Raw genomic sequence first — 18,434 nt, forward strand, 5'->3', positions numbered from 1 at the left:
GGAATCAATCCTTGAAGATAAAGGGAAGATAACTCATCGAGTACATTACTGTTCATAAATGTAGGAAGATCTCAGTTATTGCAATAAAGATTGGTTGAAAAAAATTGAGTTTTATCTGAATTAAAGTTTACCAGCTGTAGCAGAAGTGAGATCCTTTTCAAGCTCAGATGACCTCTCCAATCAGAGACTGTTGGCTTCTTATAATGACAAGAGTAAATGGTAGTATCATTAGCGAACAATGCAACCTTAAATGCGAAAATATCTGGAAAATCTTTAATGTAAATTTAAAAGAGTAAAGGGCCAAGGATTGAACTATGAGGAAACCCTGAAGTTGCAGAATAAGAAGAAGAATGCTGTCCATCGAAGACAACTTTTATATTACGATTGGAATGGAAGGATTCAATAAACTTAAAGATGTAACCAGATACACCATAAGAAGAAAGCTTATGGAGAAGACCAGCATGTCAAACTTTATCAAAAGCTTTTGAAATGCCAAGAGCAATGGCCTTAACCTCTCCACCTTTATCTAATGCACGATAAAACCTATTGGTTATTACTGTTAGCAAACCAGCTGTAGAACGAGAAGATCGAAATCCATATTGATGATCAGAAAGTAAGTTATTAGATTCAAGATGAGAGATTTGATATTTGTTAATTAATGATTCAAAAACCTAGCTTATGATAGGAAAAAGACTAATGGGACGGTAGTTTGACAAATCAAATGGCTCTCCAAAATTTTTAAAAATAGGGATAACAGATACCGCTTTCTAGCAGGCTGGAAAATAAGACTCTGATAAGCACTTGTTAAATAGTTTTGTAAGTATAGACAACAACTCCAGAGACCACTTCTGCAAGACAAAAACAGGTATGTTGTCCGGACCACAAGCTGTAGAAGAGCCTAAGCAGGAAATCACTTTAGATACAGAAACTGGAGTGATACGAATTTCAAGCAATGGATCAATTTGTTTGACGGCTAAATTAGGTAGAATGCAACTAGTGGAAACAAGATATGATATTGATGAAAAGTTCTTAGCAAACAATTCAACTTTTTCTTTAGGTGAGGTGACAGTGAATCATACAAGAGAGGTGGAATAACAGATTTGCCTTTATTATTGATACTATTAAAGATTCTCTGGCAATCACAAGAGCCTAATTTTTGTGATGAAATACGAGATTTCATGACCTGAGAATAGTGGGCTTTTGCATTAGACTATACCTTTTTACAATAGTTTCTAACAGTAATAAACAGACGTCTGATTTTCGGAGAATTGTTTTGCTTATAGATATGAAAGTAACGGTTTTGATTGGAAGTTGCAGCTGCACAATGTGAGGAATTGCCAAGAGGGAATAAAAGATTCCATGCCAGCCTGAATCCATGAAGTTATGTAAGAAGCACTTTTGTCAGTAGGAAAACGAAAGACTTCTACCCAAGGGCCATCACGAAAAAAATCATGGAAAGAGTCCCAGTCAGCTTATAGGTAGTTGTAGGAGGTACAATAATAGGGGGATTCAATTGATGAAGAGGAATGAAATAATAGTTTCAGAGAGATTAAACCGTGATCAGAAGTCCCTAATGGTGAATGTTGAGTAACTGAGCACTTAATAGGATCAGAAACAATACATAAGTCGAGTAGAGAAGGTAAATGAATTGGGTTGTCTGGAAGCAAGTTGGAAAGTTGACTATTCGAGTTAAAGAATGAGAAAGGCAAATTTTGTGGGCCATAACACCTGCAGAGTCACTGACACTAGAGCCAAGCCATTTAGTGTGATGATCATTAAAGTCACCCACGATATTGGTTGATGGATAAAGAGAGAGGGCTTTGTCATTTTGTGCAGAAGTAAAATCAAAAAGAGTGCAGTCTTCAGATGAAGGAGAGCGATATAGAACAAAGAGAAACGCGATAGAATGAAGTGATGCTAAATCAAAGCACATAAAAGAATATTCTGAGGATTCAAATCTAGTTTCCCGACAAATGAGTGAATTCTTACGAATATAAATGCCTAGACCAAGCATGTAACTATTGGAGTCTTTACGAATTAAAGGAAGATAAAATCAACACTAAGATCACATGATGAGACAGCTGAACTCAAATTAGTCTAACAAAGAGCAAGTAGGTCTGGCGAACTTTGCAAGAGATAAGACTCAACAGAAGCAAAGTTACTTCGAAGACCACGAATATTAGTGAATGATAGGTTTTAAGACTTGGTGATGACTATGGAATTTTGTGTCTTATAGTTTTGGTACTTTATTCATTTTTAAATTTGTTAAAGAGTTGACTCAAAGCATAGACAGTGCTCAGTACACTGAGTACTGTCTTAATAGCCCAAGCATTTGCCTCATTACTAACAATAAACCCGAAGCCGTAACAAAGGGTTCCAAATGTGGCCTTGAAAATGCATACCTAAATTGCAAACGGGGACACCACCATGCGCAACATGGCACTTTTAATACTTTGATATTTTTCAGCTGTTGATTGAATCAGCCTCTCTAAGACCTACCACAGAGTTTTGGAAACCTGGCTACCAGCCGGCCTCAGGACCATAAAACTGAGTTTTAGAGCTGTACCCTCATTTGAGATGATAGAATGAGTTGCCTAGTCATAAAAACAGAGACACAAGACCTTTGCAATGAGTCAAGAAGATCGATCATTAAACATCCTAAACTGGAAACAATGTATTTTAAATACATCTGCGCCAGCCTAATAAATGAAGAAGGGGTGCGAGGCTGGTCAACAGATAGAATCTGTTTACCCCTTAAATATTGGCCAAGGAGGCCTTCTACAAGTCAGTGGTCGGATGCATTTAACATCTACCCAGATGAGTATTTTTATCGAGACACCACCTCTAACCTTTTCTCAACCAAGAGCCGCAAGACTGAGGGTATTTTAAGTCAGAGTTGTCTTCTCCTTGACTTTGCCTAAAAAAACGTATCCTACAAGGCAGCAGGACGTGGCGCAGATTGTACTGGGTTACAAGTTACCAGTAGCAGGATAACCTGACCTGAATGCTAATAGTATTAAGAACAAAAAACTCTCAAAACTGTAATTAAAATAAAAGTACAAAAAGTAATTTAAAAGAAATCAGTAATAAGATCAGTATAAAATATTCTTTTTAAATAATTTTTTGAAAGCAGTTTATATTTTCTACACGTGTTATAATATTATCTTTTGCTAAGATTTTATTCCAAATATGAGGAGCACGATATGTAATTTTAAATTGATCCTGCTTAGTTTTACCATGGACGTAAAATACGCATTAGTGTAAAAACATATACATACCATATAACTTCTACATGAAGAGTTTCCATGTGCTTTTTTGAGGTTGTTTCTAGTGGTTTTCATCAAGTGAGGTACATTACAAATAAAAAACATTTTCCCGTCTAAAAAATAGTTTCAAAAATACTTTTTTGAACAATTTAATGTTGAGCCACTTTTTATTGGCTCTTATCGAAAACTAACATTAGTAGATTATAAATGCTAATAAATTTAGTGTAGCTATATTCATTACTTTGTTATTTTTATTCATCTTTTTACAATTTTTTATAAATATAATTATTTATAAATACCAGGACAGCACTCATTCCAAGTCCAGTAAATGATCTTCAGATTTCCAAGAATGGAGGCGCATAAACTTTCTATTTGGAGATGCACCATCAGCTACAATAGCCATCACCTTTAGACCAACAGACTCTAATTGCCTTACACCATCCCATATAGTAAAGTACAATTGGCTGCTAGAAAGACCTCCAGTAGAAGCAAAATAGCCCAAAATATATTTTAGAGAAGATGTGATGCCCCTCACCATTAAAACAGTTGCATATGATGTCAACGGTATGGCTATTGGATCTTCCACGTTGCTGTTCTTTTTATTTTCTATATATATATATTTTTTGAATTCAAGAGCAGCTCATTAATTGATCCACTTTCTGAAAAACCCACTAACTTTTCAGTAGATGAGCTAAAAGCAAGGCCACATTTTATTTAAATTTCGTCAACAATGATTGAAACATAGCTCTTGTGCTCTTTTATATTTGGTAAACTAATTTTTTTGGCCAAGTTGTACATTACATTACAAGGATGCTAGCTTATAGACCTTCTGTCTTTAAGTTCAGACTGGATTTTTTGTTGCTGTCACAACAATACTTGAGGTGAGGCCTCAGTAAATGGATTTTCTTCCCCATATTTTTCATATGTTTCCTCAATAATGGCGTGCTCCTCCTCCTCAAGAACAACCCTTTTTTCTGTTATAGATTTTTCAAGTTTTTTTGTTTACGTTATTGTTTTGCAAGATTTTCTTTTCTTTCTTTCTCTAAAAGTTTAGTTTTTGTGAACAGTTCTGATTTAGAAAAGTACCGGTCATTCTTCTTACTGTTAGATGACATAGATGATTGGTTTTCGTTAGTCTGGATTCCATTACACGCAGGTTAATACGGTACATGGTACAAGAATCGCAACAGACTATGGAACATATTAATGAACAATCTTTATTTGCAATAACTTTAAAGTTATCAACTGTATTACCTTCTTCCATCTCTATTATTCCAACATCCTCATTTGATGTGCTTTGGAAATTTTTTAAATCAGAAAATTTATTTCCTATTAAATAGTGAAAATCTTTATTACCATTACATATGTTTACACATGAAATGGTTGAGAATTTATTATCAGCAGATTGAAGATTTAGGTGATCTGGAAGTGATTTAATAACATTATTGGATAATGGTATTTCATGATTTAAAACAATTCGTCTTCACAAGCTGTTTGACTCTAATAACAATGTTTTGCTAATAATTTGGCAACAACTATTGATTTTAAATACTGCAAAATAATTTTTGTTGTTTTCATTGTAACAGTCAAAATCATGTTTTGATACAATTGCTTTTAGCTGTCAAAACGTATTTATCGCTGGCACTTTTTAATTTCTTCCAACTTTTGTGAGTGTGTTACTTGCATAACAAGTTTCTGTGTGTTTTAGTAAAGGTGAAGAGCTTATCACCCCTTTCAATTCCAGAGCTATTTTTTGTTTTTAAATCTAAAAGGAGTACCTTTTGATTGTCTGAAGTTGTCTGTAAAAACTAAGAATTGTATTTTTATAGATAATAACAGGTTTTAATTGATATTGACTATCCTTTTTTATTTTTAAGCCACATTTTCTACATAAGTTTTTCAAAGATTTCTCATTAAGACTCATTATCTATCCAGTAATGAGATAAAAGATATGTGCATATACTTCTTTTGATGTAGTACCTATAATAGGTTAAAAATAAAGTTGCGTATCATTTGAAAATAGATAAAATATGACAATAAAGATACAATCTTTAAGATATCTTAATAACAATGGCATAATAAAAATAATAAGATTATCTTATTATAACAACAATAACACTTTTGTTAATAATGATAAGATTAAAATCTTGTTAATTTTATTTCTATATTTTTTATTACCAAGTTTCATTTATTTATTATTATTATTTAATAAAGTAGTTTACACGACTGACTGTTTAAAAATGTTTTAAAAATACTAATTAAAAATGTTTTAAAAATACTAATTAAAGATGCATACTCTATAATTCTTTCTAGCTCCTGAAACTAATATTTTTTTATATGAATTGTAAAATGCTCTTAGTTAAAATACCTTTAAATTTTAAACTTAATTAATATTAAAATGCGATTCAGGAATCAAAAATAAGAAACTTTAAAAGAAGATCGTCCGCGGAAAAAAAATACATATTTATTTAAAAAAAAAGTGAGACAAGTAAGTTCGACATTTCCCATAAAAATTATAAATATTCTCTTATTTAAACCTTAAAGTAAGAAATATATTCAGAGAGCGGGGTGAAAAGGACACTAAAAATATCTTATTCGACCTTTAAATTATATCATAGTAATTTCAAAACAACGTAAAATTTGCTTCACTTTATACCATCTATTCTTGTAAACTATATTCTTGTTATTTTACAAAGACCATAAAAAATTGAAGGGTATTGTGGAAATTTACTTTTGTACATGAGACATATAATTTTAAATATGTTTAGCTCATATATTGTATAAATATTCATACTTTCAAAAAGTAGTTTCGTTTGCCGGGCCGTCCCGAAGAGGTCTCTCATGGGGAGGGGGGTTGTCGTATGTACTTTTTACCAACAAAGAATGCAGACAAAAAGAAGTTTTTAATTTTATTTTAATACACATAATATAAGTTGGTACATGATTTGCTAAATAGGTAATATATAGTCGTTCACGTGTAGATAAATAGGCCTATTAGTTGTTGTTGTTGTTGTTGTTGTTGTTGTTGTTGTTTTTGTTGTTGTTGTTGTTTTTTAGTTATTTAGAGTTTTTAGAGTTATTAGAGTTTACATTGGTTAAGAAACAAAGTTAGTTTTATACATAGTTTTAAATGTTTTAAGGTTAATAAAAATTCATAAAGTTGTTAGTGTTTAAATGAGATCTTTTAATAAAGTTTTCAAAGTATTTAAGTTATTCGATTTTTCCAGTTGAGTATTTTCGATATCAATTTGTTATATAGACAAGCACCACGGTACGAAATGGAAAAGCGCGAGAGATTAGTTTTTTTAAAAGGTACGTTGAAGTTTCCCGTTCCTCTGGTATGGTATCTATTTTTGCTATTTTGGAAGAAATTCTTTGAAAAGTGAGAAGGAACAAGTCCAAGTTTATATTTGAGCATAAATAACAAATTTTGGACTATATTGATTTGATATACATTTAATGCTTTCAAAATTTTTAAAAAAAGGCCCAGCATGCGAGAGCCTATCTTTATTAAAAACTATTCTTGCTGCATGTTTTTGTTTTCGATATAGTGTGGTTAGTTTGGATTTATGAGTTCTCGCCCATACTTGGATTTATGAGTACTCGGCTTTAGGAAGATTGTTTATGTATATTAAAAGCAAAAGAGGTGCAAGAATGGGACCTTAAAAATTTTTTTTCATGAGCAATAAAGCATTTTTTTCTGTGTAGTAAAAAATTTTTGAACCAGTTTAGTGCTTCTTTAATCCTATATTTATCCATTTTACTAATTAAGATAGCGGGATCTACTGTGTCAAATGCCTTAGATAAATCAACAAAGACTCCAAGGACGTATTTTTTGTTTTCAATGGAGTCATTTATATTATTTATAAGATCAAGAATTGCGTGTTCGGTTGAATATTGCTTTTGGAAGTCAAACTGTTTTTCATTTAGAATTTTGTTATTTGTTAGATATTTATACAGTTTATTGTATATTACTCTCTTCAAAAGTTTTGAAAATACAGAAATTCTGAGATAGGTCTGTAGTTATTTAGTGTAAACGAATCCCCGGTTTTTAATATTGGTATTACCTTAGCTATTTTTAATTTATTCGGTACAGATCCTGTAATATGAAGATTTAAATATTTCATAGATTGATTGTTTTATCACCGGGAACATATTTGCAACTATATAGCTTCAAATGTTGTCTATCCCAGGAACCTTATTATTCTTAAGCGAGTTTTTTGCAATTTCTAATTCTTCATGGTTTAGTCCAGAGAAAATATTTAAACAGAAATGTTGGTTTGTGATATAGGTTTCAAAGGAGATATCAGGGCATTGCATTTTTGAAGCCATGTTAGAGACTATGTTTGCAAAAAACTATTGAAGTTTTCAGCAATAGAAATTTTGTCGATATATTCAGTTTCGTTAGCAATAATTTTATCGGGTAAATTATTTGATTTTCTATGGTTTTTACCTATTATTTCTTTCAAAATGTTGCAGGTTTTTTTATATCACTTTTGCTTTTTTGTAGTTGGTTTGAATAATAAATTTTTTTGGATTCCTTCAATTTTTTTCAATTAGATTTTTGTATTCCTTTTATGTAGTTAAGTTAGTTTTGTTTCTGTTTTTTAAATACTTGATATAGAGTTTTTGCTTTCTTTTTGATGATTTTCTAATCCCGTTAGTTATCCATAGGCAGTTTAAATATTTTAGCTTTATTTCTTTCTCTTCAACAGGGAAATGTTTATTGTAGTGGTTTAGAAAAATATTTATAAATAAATTGTATGCGGAGTTTGTGTGTCCAAGGTTACATTCTTGATACACTCCATCCCAATTTACTACCGATAGCAAGTCTTTAAATTGTTAATAGAGGACTGATTGATTTTTATTTTTATAAATTTTGGTTTTTGGATTGTTATAGGTTCTTAAATCTTGAGATAATGAATAATTAAATACGAAAATAATCTAATATATCGGTTTTGATAATTCCTGCTTTTAAAGAGGTTTTTTAAGACGGAGGTTGGGGTTACCCGGATAGGTTTGTTGATGATTGGGAGGATACACAATTGAAACAGATTATCAAAAAAGAGTTTAGTAATCGCATTTTCTTTGTAGTTTAGACTGTTAATATTTAAATCCCCTATAAAGAAAATACTTTTTACCTTGTCATTTATTTTGAGAAAAATTTCATTTAAAAAGTTTGAAAATTTAATTATATCACCTTTCGGAGGTCTATAGCAAGTGGAAATTATAACATTTTTTGATTTATTACCCGTTATCTCAATAGTAAAAACTTCGCTACAAGTTTCAGAGATGGAGAGGTCTTGCCTTACTATAAACACTTGATTATTTCGGTTATACGTTGCGATCCCTCCCATTTTGTTTGTTTTTCTTTTAAAAGGTATTAATTTATAATTTGGAATTTGAAAATTTGAGTTTATTTGATTCATAATTTAAAAATAGAACTAATTCATCAGATCGGAAATGATTCATCAGATTCAGAATTTCAGATTCATCAGATTCAGAATTTATTCATCAGAACACCACGTTTCGGTTATGCAAATCATACTAAACGAGTAATTGCAATCTATTAGAAAGTGTTTTAGTTTATCAAAATTTTTATTTATACTTCTAATATTTATGTGTATTGCAGTAAAATTATTTTTTACAGTTTCAAGTTCAATTTTCAAAGTTTCAGTTTCAAAATATTTCGAACCATAATTATTTCTGGGAAAAATTTGCGCTTCAGAGTCGTAAAAATCATTTAGCAATATATTATTAACAGTTTCGAAGACGTTGAAACGCAGCGTTTCAAAATCTTTTGTTTTGTTTTTGTTTTCGTTAGTCATTGTGTAAAGTACCAGCTTAATAAAAAATGTACAAAACTATTTCACAAATCTCGATTAAGTACTATGTTAAAATTAAAATTATTTACGAAAATCTCTAATGAATATTTTATCATATTTTATCATATTTTATCACATTCTATCATATTTTATCATATTTGGTGTCAACTAAAGACACCAAAAAAAAAAAGGTCCTCGATATTTGACATTTGCCAACTATATTTCAAAACTTGCCAACTGAAATACTAAATGTACAAATGTGCCAACTCATATGCATATAACAGCTTAGGGAAGGAGGGGGGAGGGGAGGGGAGGGGGGAGGAAGACACCCCTACACCACATTCGGGACGGCCCTGTTCGCATGTATATTTAAAAAAAATTTTTGCATTATGTTTTTAAAATTCATTATTCTTAAAGCATATTTCTGTTTTTTATAGAGTGTTTTAAGCTTGCCTTAAGAAATACTACTCCATACGATATTTGAGTAGTTTAAATAACTTTAAATAAAACTAAAACATATTTGTTTTAGATTATGTTTATTTAGTAGATCCCTTGATTGGCATAAAATTCTATTACTTTTTGATATTTTAATGCCAATATAGGTAATATTTTTATTCCAGGTAATATTTTCGTCGATGAGAACATCAAGAAATTTTTGTTACTCTTTAGTTTTGGAAAAGAAATAGGAATTCTTTTTGTTTTATTTAAAAAAATGAAATAACAAAAACTTTGTGTTTTTTTAACTAATAGAAAGTTTGTTTGCTTTGAACAATATTGAAATATTTTTTAACTCATCATTCATTTAAACGAAGAGTTGAGGTGTTTCTTTCGCTGAAATAAAAAAAGTTACTGTCGTCAACAAACATAATTATTGATAAATATAGTTAAATTATTGATATAATTAAATTATTGATATAATTAAATTATAAATATAATTAAATTATTGACATAATTATTGATAAATATAATTATTGATAACAAAATTATTGACGCTCTCCAGAGATCATTCGCATAAAAAAGGCCCAAGAAGAATTTCAAGGCTCTGCTTTGAATAAAATAAATCCTTATCTTTAAAAAAGATATATAATCTATTAAACATAATTCGTTCAAAAAATCTTATAAAAATGGAAAGTATTGCTATTGGTTTGTAATTACCAATATAGGTTTTATCATCAGATTCAACTATAGGTTTAACTTTTTCTGTTTTAAGTATTTTAGGAAAAACTTTTAGTGAAGACTCAAAAGTTTTAAGTAAAGGCAATTTTAATTCATTATAGCAGTCAATTACGATGTTACCATTTATGTCACCAATTCCAGGAGATTTGTTTCATTTTAGGCTTTTAAAAGCTGTTTCAAGTTCTTTAAATGTATATTCTTCGTTTTTAGGTTGTTATTTTTTTTATTAAACTGGATTTTTTATTAAGTTATATATTTTTTTTATTAAATTGGAGGTGTTTCGTGAATGATTTATTTACATTGGAAAATTTTGCGGCTAGTTTAGGTCCTATATTCACAAAAAAGTTGTTAAATTCATTTGCTATATCGTTTTCGTTGTCAATAGTTTTATTTTTATTATTTAAAATATTTGGAAAACATGATTTATTGATTTTTGGTTTGCCAATTATTTCATTTAGAATTTGCCAAGTTTTCCAGTAAAACCAAGTTTTCATAGAATTGTTTTTTATAATTAACAATAAAAAACCAAGTTTTCCTAGAACTTAATTGAAACTTTTTTAATTGTTTTTTTTAATACTTTGATTTTGCAATTCGTTTAATTTTCTTAAAAAAGTCCTATAGTATTTATATTCTTCTTTGGTCTTTATGCTTTTTTGTCTTAGATATTTATCGTATAGCCGCTGTTTTCACTTTGAGTATGTTTTGAAACCATTACTATGGTGAATTTAAGTTTTTTTTATTTTGATAGTTTTTGTTTTCTTTGGGAAGTTTTTTTTATACAAGTTTATAAACTTCTTAGTGCACTTTGATAATTTATATAACTTTTCGTTAGTTTAAAATCAATGTTTGACATTTCAAAAAATTCGCACTTTTAAAAAATCAAAATTTTTATGAAGGAAAATAAACCAAAACTCTTACAAAATCACAACTCTAAAACTTTAAAATAATGTTTTAACATGTAAGAATTCAATATAAGGTAATGACTAAAATTACTCTCGGTAAGCATTAAGCCCAAGCCTTGCAAACACAATGAAACACATGGATGAAAACACAATCAAACACAAGACTTTTTTTAATGTTTGATGCTCTGATTTAGTTGCATCTATTATTTTTTTCACACTAAACTTTTTTAAGCTGCAGCAAATACCTAGCTTAAGCTAGTCTAAGTATTTGCAGGCTAGATATAAGTAAGGCATAAGCTAGGTATAAGCAAAACAAAATACCTGCCCCAGGTATTTTGAATTATGCTATGATTGAATATTTTGAAGTATTCAACGTTCATTTAACGTTCATTTAACATTCATTCAAAATGATCTAGATGTTTTGAAAAATTGAACATTACCTGCATGGTAGAGAAGAAAGAAGACTATGATAATGTCAAAGAGCTTCTTGACAAAATTAATTGTTTTAAATTCAGATCAGCTGTTTGATGATTTCAAGATGCTCGCTTTCAAGCTAGCCTTACAAGTAAGATACACAAGATACTTATATTTACTTTACTTATGAAACAAAAGGATTGATGACATTCATTACTCGAAGTTCATTGATCACCACAAAAATAGAGCCAGGAATGTTGTCAAGCACCCTCTATAGATTACCCCCAATTCCAATCTAACTAGGTTTGGTATAACAGTTTGTAATATCCTTAGATTCTTGAAAAGTTTTACAAGAAATTCGTCTCATGTTTCTAAAGATATCTGAGGCAAAGATCAAAGGTAATATAATTGTTGACCCCAAAATAAAAGCAATTTTGAAGTCAGAGAAAATTGAAAGAGCATTAACAAAAGGTAAAGAAGAAGTATGGTGTGCATTTCGTGATGTATTTCTTTAATTTTTAGGAAATTGCAATTGAAATTCTCAAGATTTTAATCTTGAAACTACTAAACTAGTAGCAAAATTTATTGAAAAAATTCAAGAAACTGGGTTTTCGTATGACCTTAAAGATCTAATCTTGCATTCACAACTAGATTTCTTCTTAAAACCATGGTTGATGTCAGTAAGAAGCGTAGTGAGAAGTTTCATCAGGACATTGCAGAATTTGAAAGTAGATATCAAGGACGAAAGATGCTGCTGTGATGAGAGATTATATATAGTCTCCAGTCAGAAAAGGTTAAAGTATGCACTCAAGAAAACCGAAATTATCAAGGCACTTCTAATGTTAAGGAAAAAATTTATAGAAAATAATTGTATTGTTTCTTTTTGTGTCCAAATCTATTGTAAGTGTTTTTTTGAAAATAAATCTAATTTTTTATACTGTCCTTGTTCGCATACAAAAAAAATCTAGTATCTTATACATAAATTTTTTTTGTGTTAGATTTTTGCGTCTTTGGATTATTATTCCAGCATTTTGTCTATAATAATATGATATCGTCTTTAAACGATACTTTAAAATTGTAGCCAACTTTGTATTTAAAAATATATATATATATATATATAAAATGATAAATATAAACATTGTGTCTAAACTAAATATTAATTTTAAATATAAATTTTATAGAAAGACTGAATATGTGATTAATATAAATATTAAATAAAATTTTAAAAGTAATATAAATATTGAGTAAAAAAATTACGCTAATCATTTTTTAGTTTCGCTTTTGTTTGTTTTAATCCAAAGAATTTTTTGTTCTCTATATTCAAAGAAACGTTTTAATAAACCTTATGTTTTTACTCACGGTGAACAAAGAAAAATGCATATTAGACGAGCACGAAATGGATTCTAGAAGTAAGTAAATATATTAGACATTTTTCTTTGCAATCAACAAAACTTTGTATGTTCCAAGCTAAAATTTTGGCAATGCTCTAAATTTTAAGACTCAGATTTAAATCTTTTATCTGTTTTTTCCTAACATTTCTTTTGAGGCTTCAAGCTATTGGTACAAAATTTTTTAAGTTGATTCACAAAAATAGCTTTATTCTCTTTTAGTTAAATTTTTTCTTTAATTTGCGCTGATGGCTTAATGAAAGAAACACAAAAATTAAACAACAACTGAGTTAACTTAAGGATTTTTAAATAAATTACTAAACGACTACAAAACCATTGAAAAAAATAAATAAACTTCAAGTGACCCTTTTTAAATAAAAAAAGTACAAACAAAGAGAACATGAGTTTTTCATTAAACGAGTGTGTGGCTCAAAATGTATGCTCACAATTATATATCTCTAAAATTAATTTTTTCTTCTTAATATTCTTTTCTATGTATTACAATATTCTATCATTTTTAAAATGCAGAGTACTCAATTCCAATTTAAAAATATTATCGTAGGAGGAGCATGCAACAAACAAATGTTAATAAAAAAAAAAAAGGCACTAGTAAAATTAATATATACACTGGTTAAGCAATAATTAAACAAAGAAATAGAATAAACAAACACATACAAGCATATATATATATATATATATATATATATATATATATATATATATATATATATATATATATATATATATATATATGTATATATATATATATATATATATATATATATATATATATATATATATATATATATATATATATATATATATATATTAACATATACATAAAAATGCAAGTTATTATATAAACATTAAAAATGGGAAGGTTTAATCTTAAGAAATGAATAAAGGATTAACCTTAATTCGTTTGCTTATTAATGTACAAAATAGTTTATAAAAAAAGAATTAATGAAGCTGATGTATTGATACAGAAAGATGAAATTAATCGTTTCTGATAATAACATTAACAAATGAATATTAGGAGCAGCTGTTTTCATTTTTTGTTTACTTATTATTATTTGTTCGATATAACATTTGGGTCCAACATAACATTTGTCACATTCAAAGCGGTGAAAAATTTAATGTCGAAGTTTAATCATGAAAAATGCGTTTATCTTGAATAAAGAATGTTATCTTCAAGCTTTTCACGTTCACGCCCGTACTATGGTAAGTAGATCTATTTTAAGACATTTTGATTTTATTTAATTGAGCTATAAAAAGTTCAGGTTTTAATTTAACTATATGTATATATATATATATATATATATATATATATATATATATATATATATATATATATATATATATATATATATATATATATATATATATATATATATATATGTATATGTATATATATATATATATTTATATATACATATACATACTTATATTTACAGTTTTTATATATATATATATATATATATATATATATATATATATATATATATATATATATATATATACATATATATATATATACATATATATATATATATATATACAGTTGCAACATTTAACTAGAATTATTATAACTTCATAAAGAAATTTTAGGGGCAAGGGATACCACATTGTCAATTATGATGAATTCTAAAAATTTCAATTATGTCCAATAATTATTTTTTTAATCAAAAAAAAAAAAGAAACCAAGCACACTAACTGGCAGGATAAAGTTTTACTTTAAGGGTACCTTTTTTGTAATTTAGTAGTTTATTGTATGGTAATGTATTGTTTAACCTTTTTATTATACTATTGATAGAGTTATACTACTATCATATTTAGATTAGAACCAAAAATGCTTTAAGTACTCGTGTTTGGATGGTTGAAATAAATTTACTTAAAGTTAAAAAGTTTTTAAAAATAGTTCTGGTTACAAAAATTATAGATAAAAAATAAAAATGGTTTTTGTGATAAAGCACTCAGTAACCGTCATCACAGTTGTTGCAAACACAATTCTTTGCCGTTTTAAGACTAAACTTTATGCAGGTCAATTTTTTACCTTTTTTTTTTACTTATAAAATTTCCATCTTTTTTGGTAAAAGTATAACTTTGAAATTATTATCATGAAAATAGATCGGTTTACAGACCATTATCAATATACATTAAAAGAAGGTCCATATTTAAAACAACACAAATTCAAGCTGTAAAAGCCTTTTTTCAGAAATACCTTCAAAAAATCGAGATGTTAATGTATTTAACAACTTACCGTCTAAAATAATAGAAGCTGATTAAATAAAGAATTTCAAAAACAAACTAGACAAATCTAAATTTTTCAGAAACTATTTGTTAAAACAAAAAACATAAAAATAACTTAGCTGCAACAGTGCAATATCTGTTATTGCACTTCATAACTGTTTACACTATTTGTTATGGCTATACCTTCGATCTGCAATAGATAGAATTTGCTAACTTTGATGGCTGTTGCTTGCCCGCTAGCATAGTTTATTTATTGGTATTTCTGGGCGTATTATATATATATATATATAAATATATATATATATATATATATATATATATATATATATATATATATATATATATATATATATATATATATATATATATATATATATATATATATATATATATATGTACTTTTATTATTATTGATATTTTTATTTTTTTAAGAAAGAAATATTTGATGACGGCTATTTCTCATCGAAAATATATTAAATATGTAGCAATATAATATTTGACTTGAAATATTCACAAGCATTTTATTTTTATAAAAATAACTGCATAAAACCGACAAATTTACAACCGTGCGTGACCATAAATGAACTGCATTTAAACGATTGTTGTGAATCTATGATACACAGTGCAATATTGCAACTCTCTGGAAATTATATTTAAAATATTTTTAAAAATATATATATATACTGGTGAAACTTATATTTTTCGAGGAATTAAAGTTTATTTATCTAGTAACTAAAGTTTGCATTTTTCTGTTCCGTACGTGATTCCGCTTCAAACTTAATTTGTTCTTTGAAAACATTACTAACAATACCATTCTTTGTTTACAAAATATTTATATAGGTTAGAATTAAATGAGAGTAAACCGGTGATTTTCAGTTTTATAGTTATGCAAATTATAGGCACAACTAGGATTGAAAATTTTCCGGAAATTTTCATCTCGCGAAATTTTGGAAATTTTGAAAATTAATTATTTTATAATTAATGGGTAAAATTTTATGTCTTATTTAGACAGTTGTTATTTTATGGTAAAATATTGTAAAGCAGTTCATAAAATTTTTAGAAAGTCCCCTTTGAAAAACACTTTTTTTGGTCTTTTGTTGAGTTTTTTTATTATAACTATAAGTAGCAGCTATAATAAACTTGTTTTCTAAATTTTCTAAAACTGTTTTATCCTGTTATATGTTAAGCATATTGATGTTTATTGTCGTAGCAAGCTTTGTTTAAGGGTTAACATAATTTGCACCCCCATCCCTAAAGGGGATGGGGCATTTGTCAATATCTATTAAATTCGCCTACAAGTTACTGAAAACTGTAACATTATTTATGAAAAGATTTGATTGAATATATAGAGTACTTTGAAATTTTTCCTTGATTTAAAGACGTCATTGATTTAAAGACGTCATTGATTAATGAGATTTAAAGACGTCATTGATTAATAAAAGGCAAAAAGTAAAGAAAATTTTTATGATAAATTTGAACTATTTAAAAATATAGTTGGCAATAAAAATAATGAACTAATGATTTCGAGGTCATAAGTTCCACTGCTATGTTTAAATAAGTGCTTTTAAGACTTAAGTCTAACTCGCCACAACTTTGTTAGGGCACTTTTAACTTTATAAATTGATAAATTAAAAAAGGGAGGGGGAGGGGGCAAATCCGTAAAAAGTACCGTTTCTTAAAAAAAAGAAAAAGGTCCCTTAAAAACTAAAATTCACCCGACTGATTTATGTCAAATACCTAACTAGTCGTCTAAATTCGTCAAAAAACAGACTCTAACTTGAAAATTACCTTCTTTGTGGGAGTAGAACACTCCCTTCCCCACACAGCCTCCCCTAAAATTGTTTTTGTATGCAATCTTTGTATGAAACAAAGAAATGAATTTTGTAAAACTATTATAATAGCTATAAGTTTATTGCAATTAAATATTTTTTGAAAATTTCCGGAAATTTTTGAGCAAATTTTTCCTGAAATTTCAGCGTGATGATTTTGGAAATGCCCTTGTTTAATTTTATATAAGTACTAAAGGTACGGATAATATGGATTAAAACTGTGTAATTATAACAATAAGTTTCTTGACAACATAAATATGGTTGGTAATTTGTTTTAAAGCTCTTTTTTATTATCTTTAAGCACAGTAAAAACTATCCGCATTCTTTTTTCAAAGAAGAAGATATTCTCTTTTACAATAAATTAACTTATTCATCATGCTATTCAACAATCCCACATTTTATTCGATATTGCTTAATTACTGTGAGTAAATAATCAAAAATCGTTTATAAACAAAGTGTTTTCAAAATGTAATCTGTTTAAAGTAAACACACTCTAAAGTATGAACGAAGGTAGAAAAATTAATCTTACACGCCCTAAAAAAGTATTGGAAGCCAACATTGCGAAAATTTTAAATAATTATTCCGGCTATAAAATTTTAAGTAACAACAAGCGATGTTTAAGAATAATGAAAACACTCCGAAAGTTTTTACAGGAATAAACTTAATAATGGCAGCATTCCAAGAGTATTGCAGGAACAAACCTAATAATAAGAACATTTTGAGAGTACTTCAGGAACAAAGCAAGTCGTCTTATATTTTATCCATAATGTAAATTACACAACTTCTCAATTTTTTAATGTTATTTAGATAATTTTGTTATGCTCAATTCAGTGGTTCCATTTGTTTTCTTCTATTATCAAAATTTCCTAAGAAAAAGCATAAAGTATATTTTGGAGTCTTAGAGCGGGGTGTATGTAAGTGGAGTCTTTAAGATAATAGTATTTCTTCTCGGTCTACGAAAAGGATACACGAAATACTCGTGTTTTCTTTGTTTACGGGATTACAAGGCTGTGGACCAGCATTTCACTGAACGTGAGGGCCAGTAAGAGATCATTTAAAATCTGAATCGCAAAATGTTATTAACCAATGCAAAAACCCCATTTTTTTTATTTTAACTGCGGTTATACAAATGTAAATATCCAGAGGTAAAAAATAAAGATAAAAATAAGACATAGGAAAAAAATACATATTATTTGTTGTTAAGATAAAAAAAATAATTATATACTATGCGTGTAATACACATAATTAATTCACTTTGTATTTGAGACACATTTTAAAATATTTTAACAATTTCTTTTTTTAATTTTTTTTTTAATTTTGGTTTTTGAAGAGAGTTTTAAATGAAATTTCTCATGATTTTTTAACTTCATAATTACAACTTTAA

General features: G+C 27.9%; 1 protein-coding gene across 2 annotated transcripts in view; it reads left to right on the forward strand.

Moving 5' to 3' along the window:
- Nucleotides 1-12,905: 12,905 nt before the first annotated feature.
- Nucleotides 12,906-18,434, forward strand: part of LOC100201241 (potassium channel subfamily K member 9) — a 32,834-nt gene continuing 27,305 nt past the window's right edge. The window contains exon 1 of one of the 2 annotated variants that reach the window (XM_065812775.1): nt 12,906-12,992. In XM_065812775.1, coding sequence (XP_065668847.1) covers nt 12,929-12,992 — 64 coding nt within the window. In that variant the 5' untranslated portion in view covers nt 12,906-12,928. Of the gene's footprint in view, nt 12,993-13,985; nt 14,193-18,434 lie in introns of those variants that run through there. The other variant, XM_065812774.1, reaches the window with a different exon arrangement.

Source organism: Hydra vulgaris, chromosome 12 (genome assembly GCF_038396675.1).
Source record: "Hydra vulgaris chromosome 12, alternate assembly HydraT2T_AEP".
Classification (NCBI taxonomy): Eukaryota; Metazoa; Cnidaria; class Hydrozoa; order Anthoathecata; family Hydridae; genus Hydra; species Hydra vulgaris.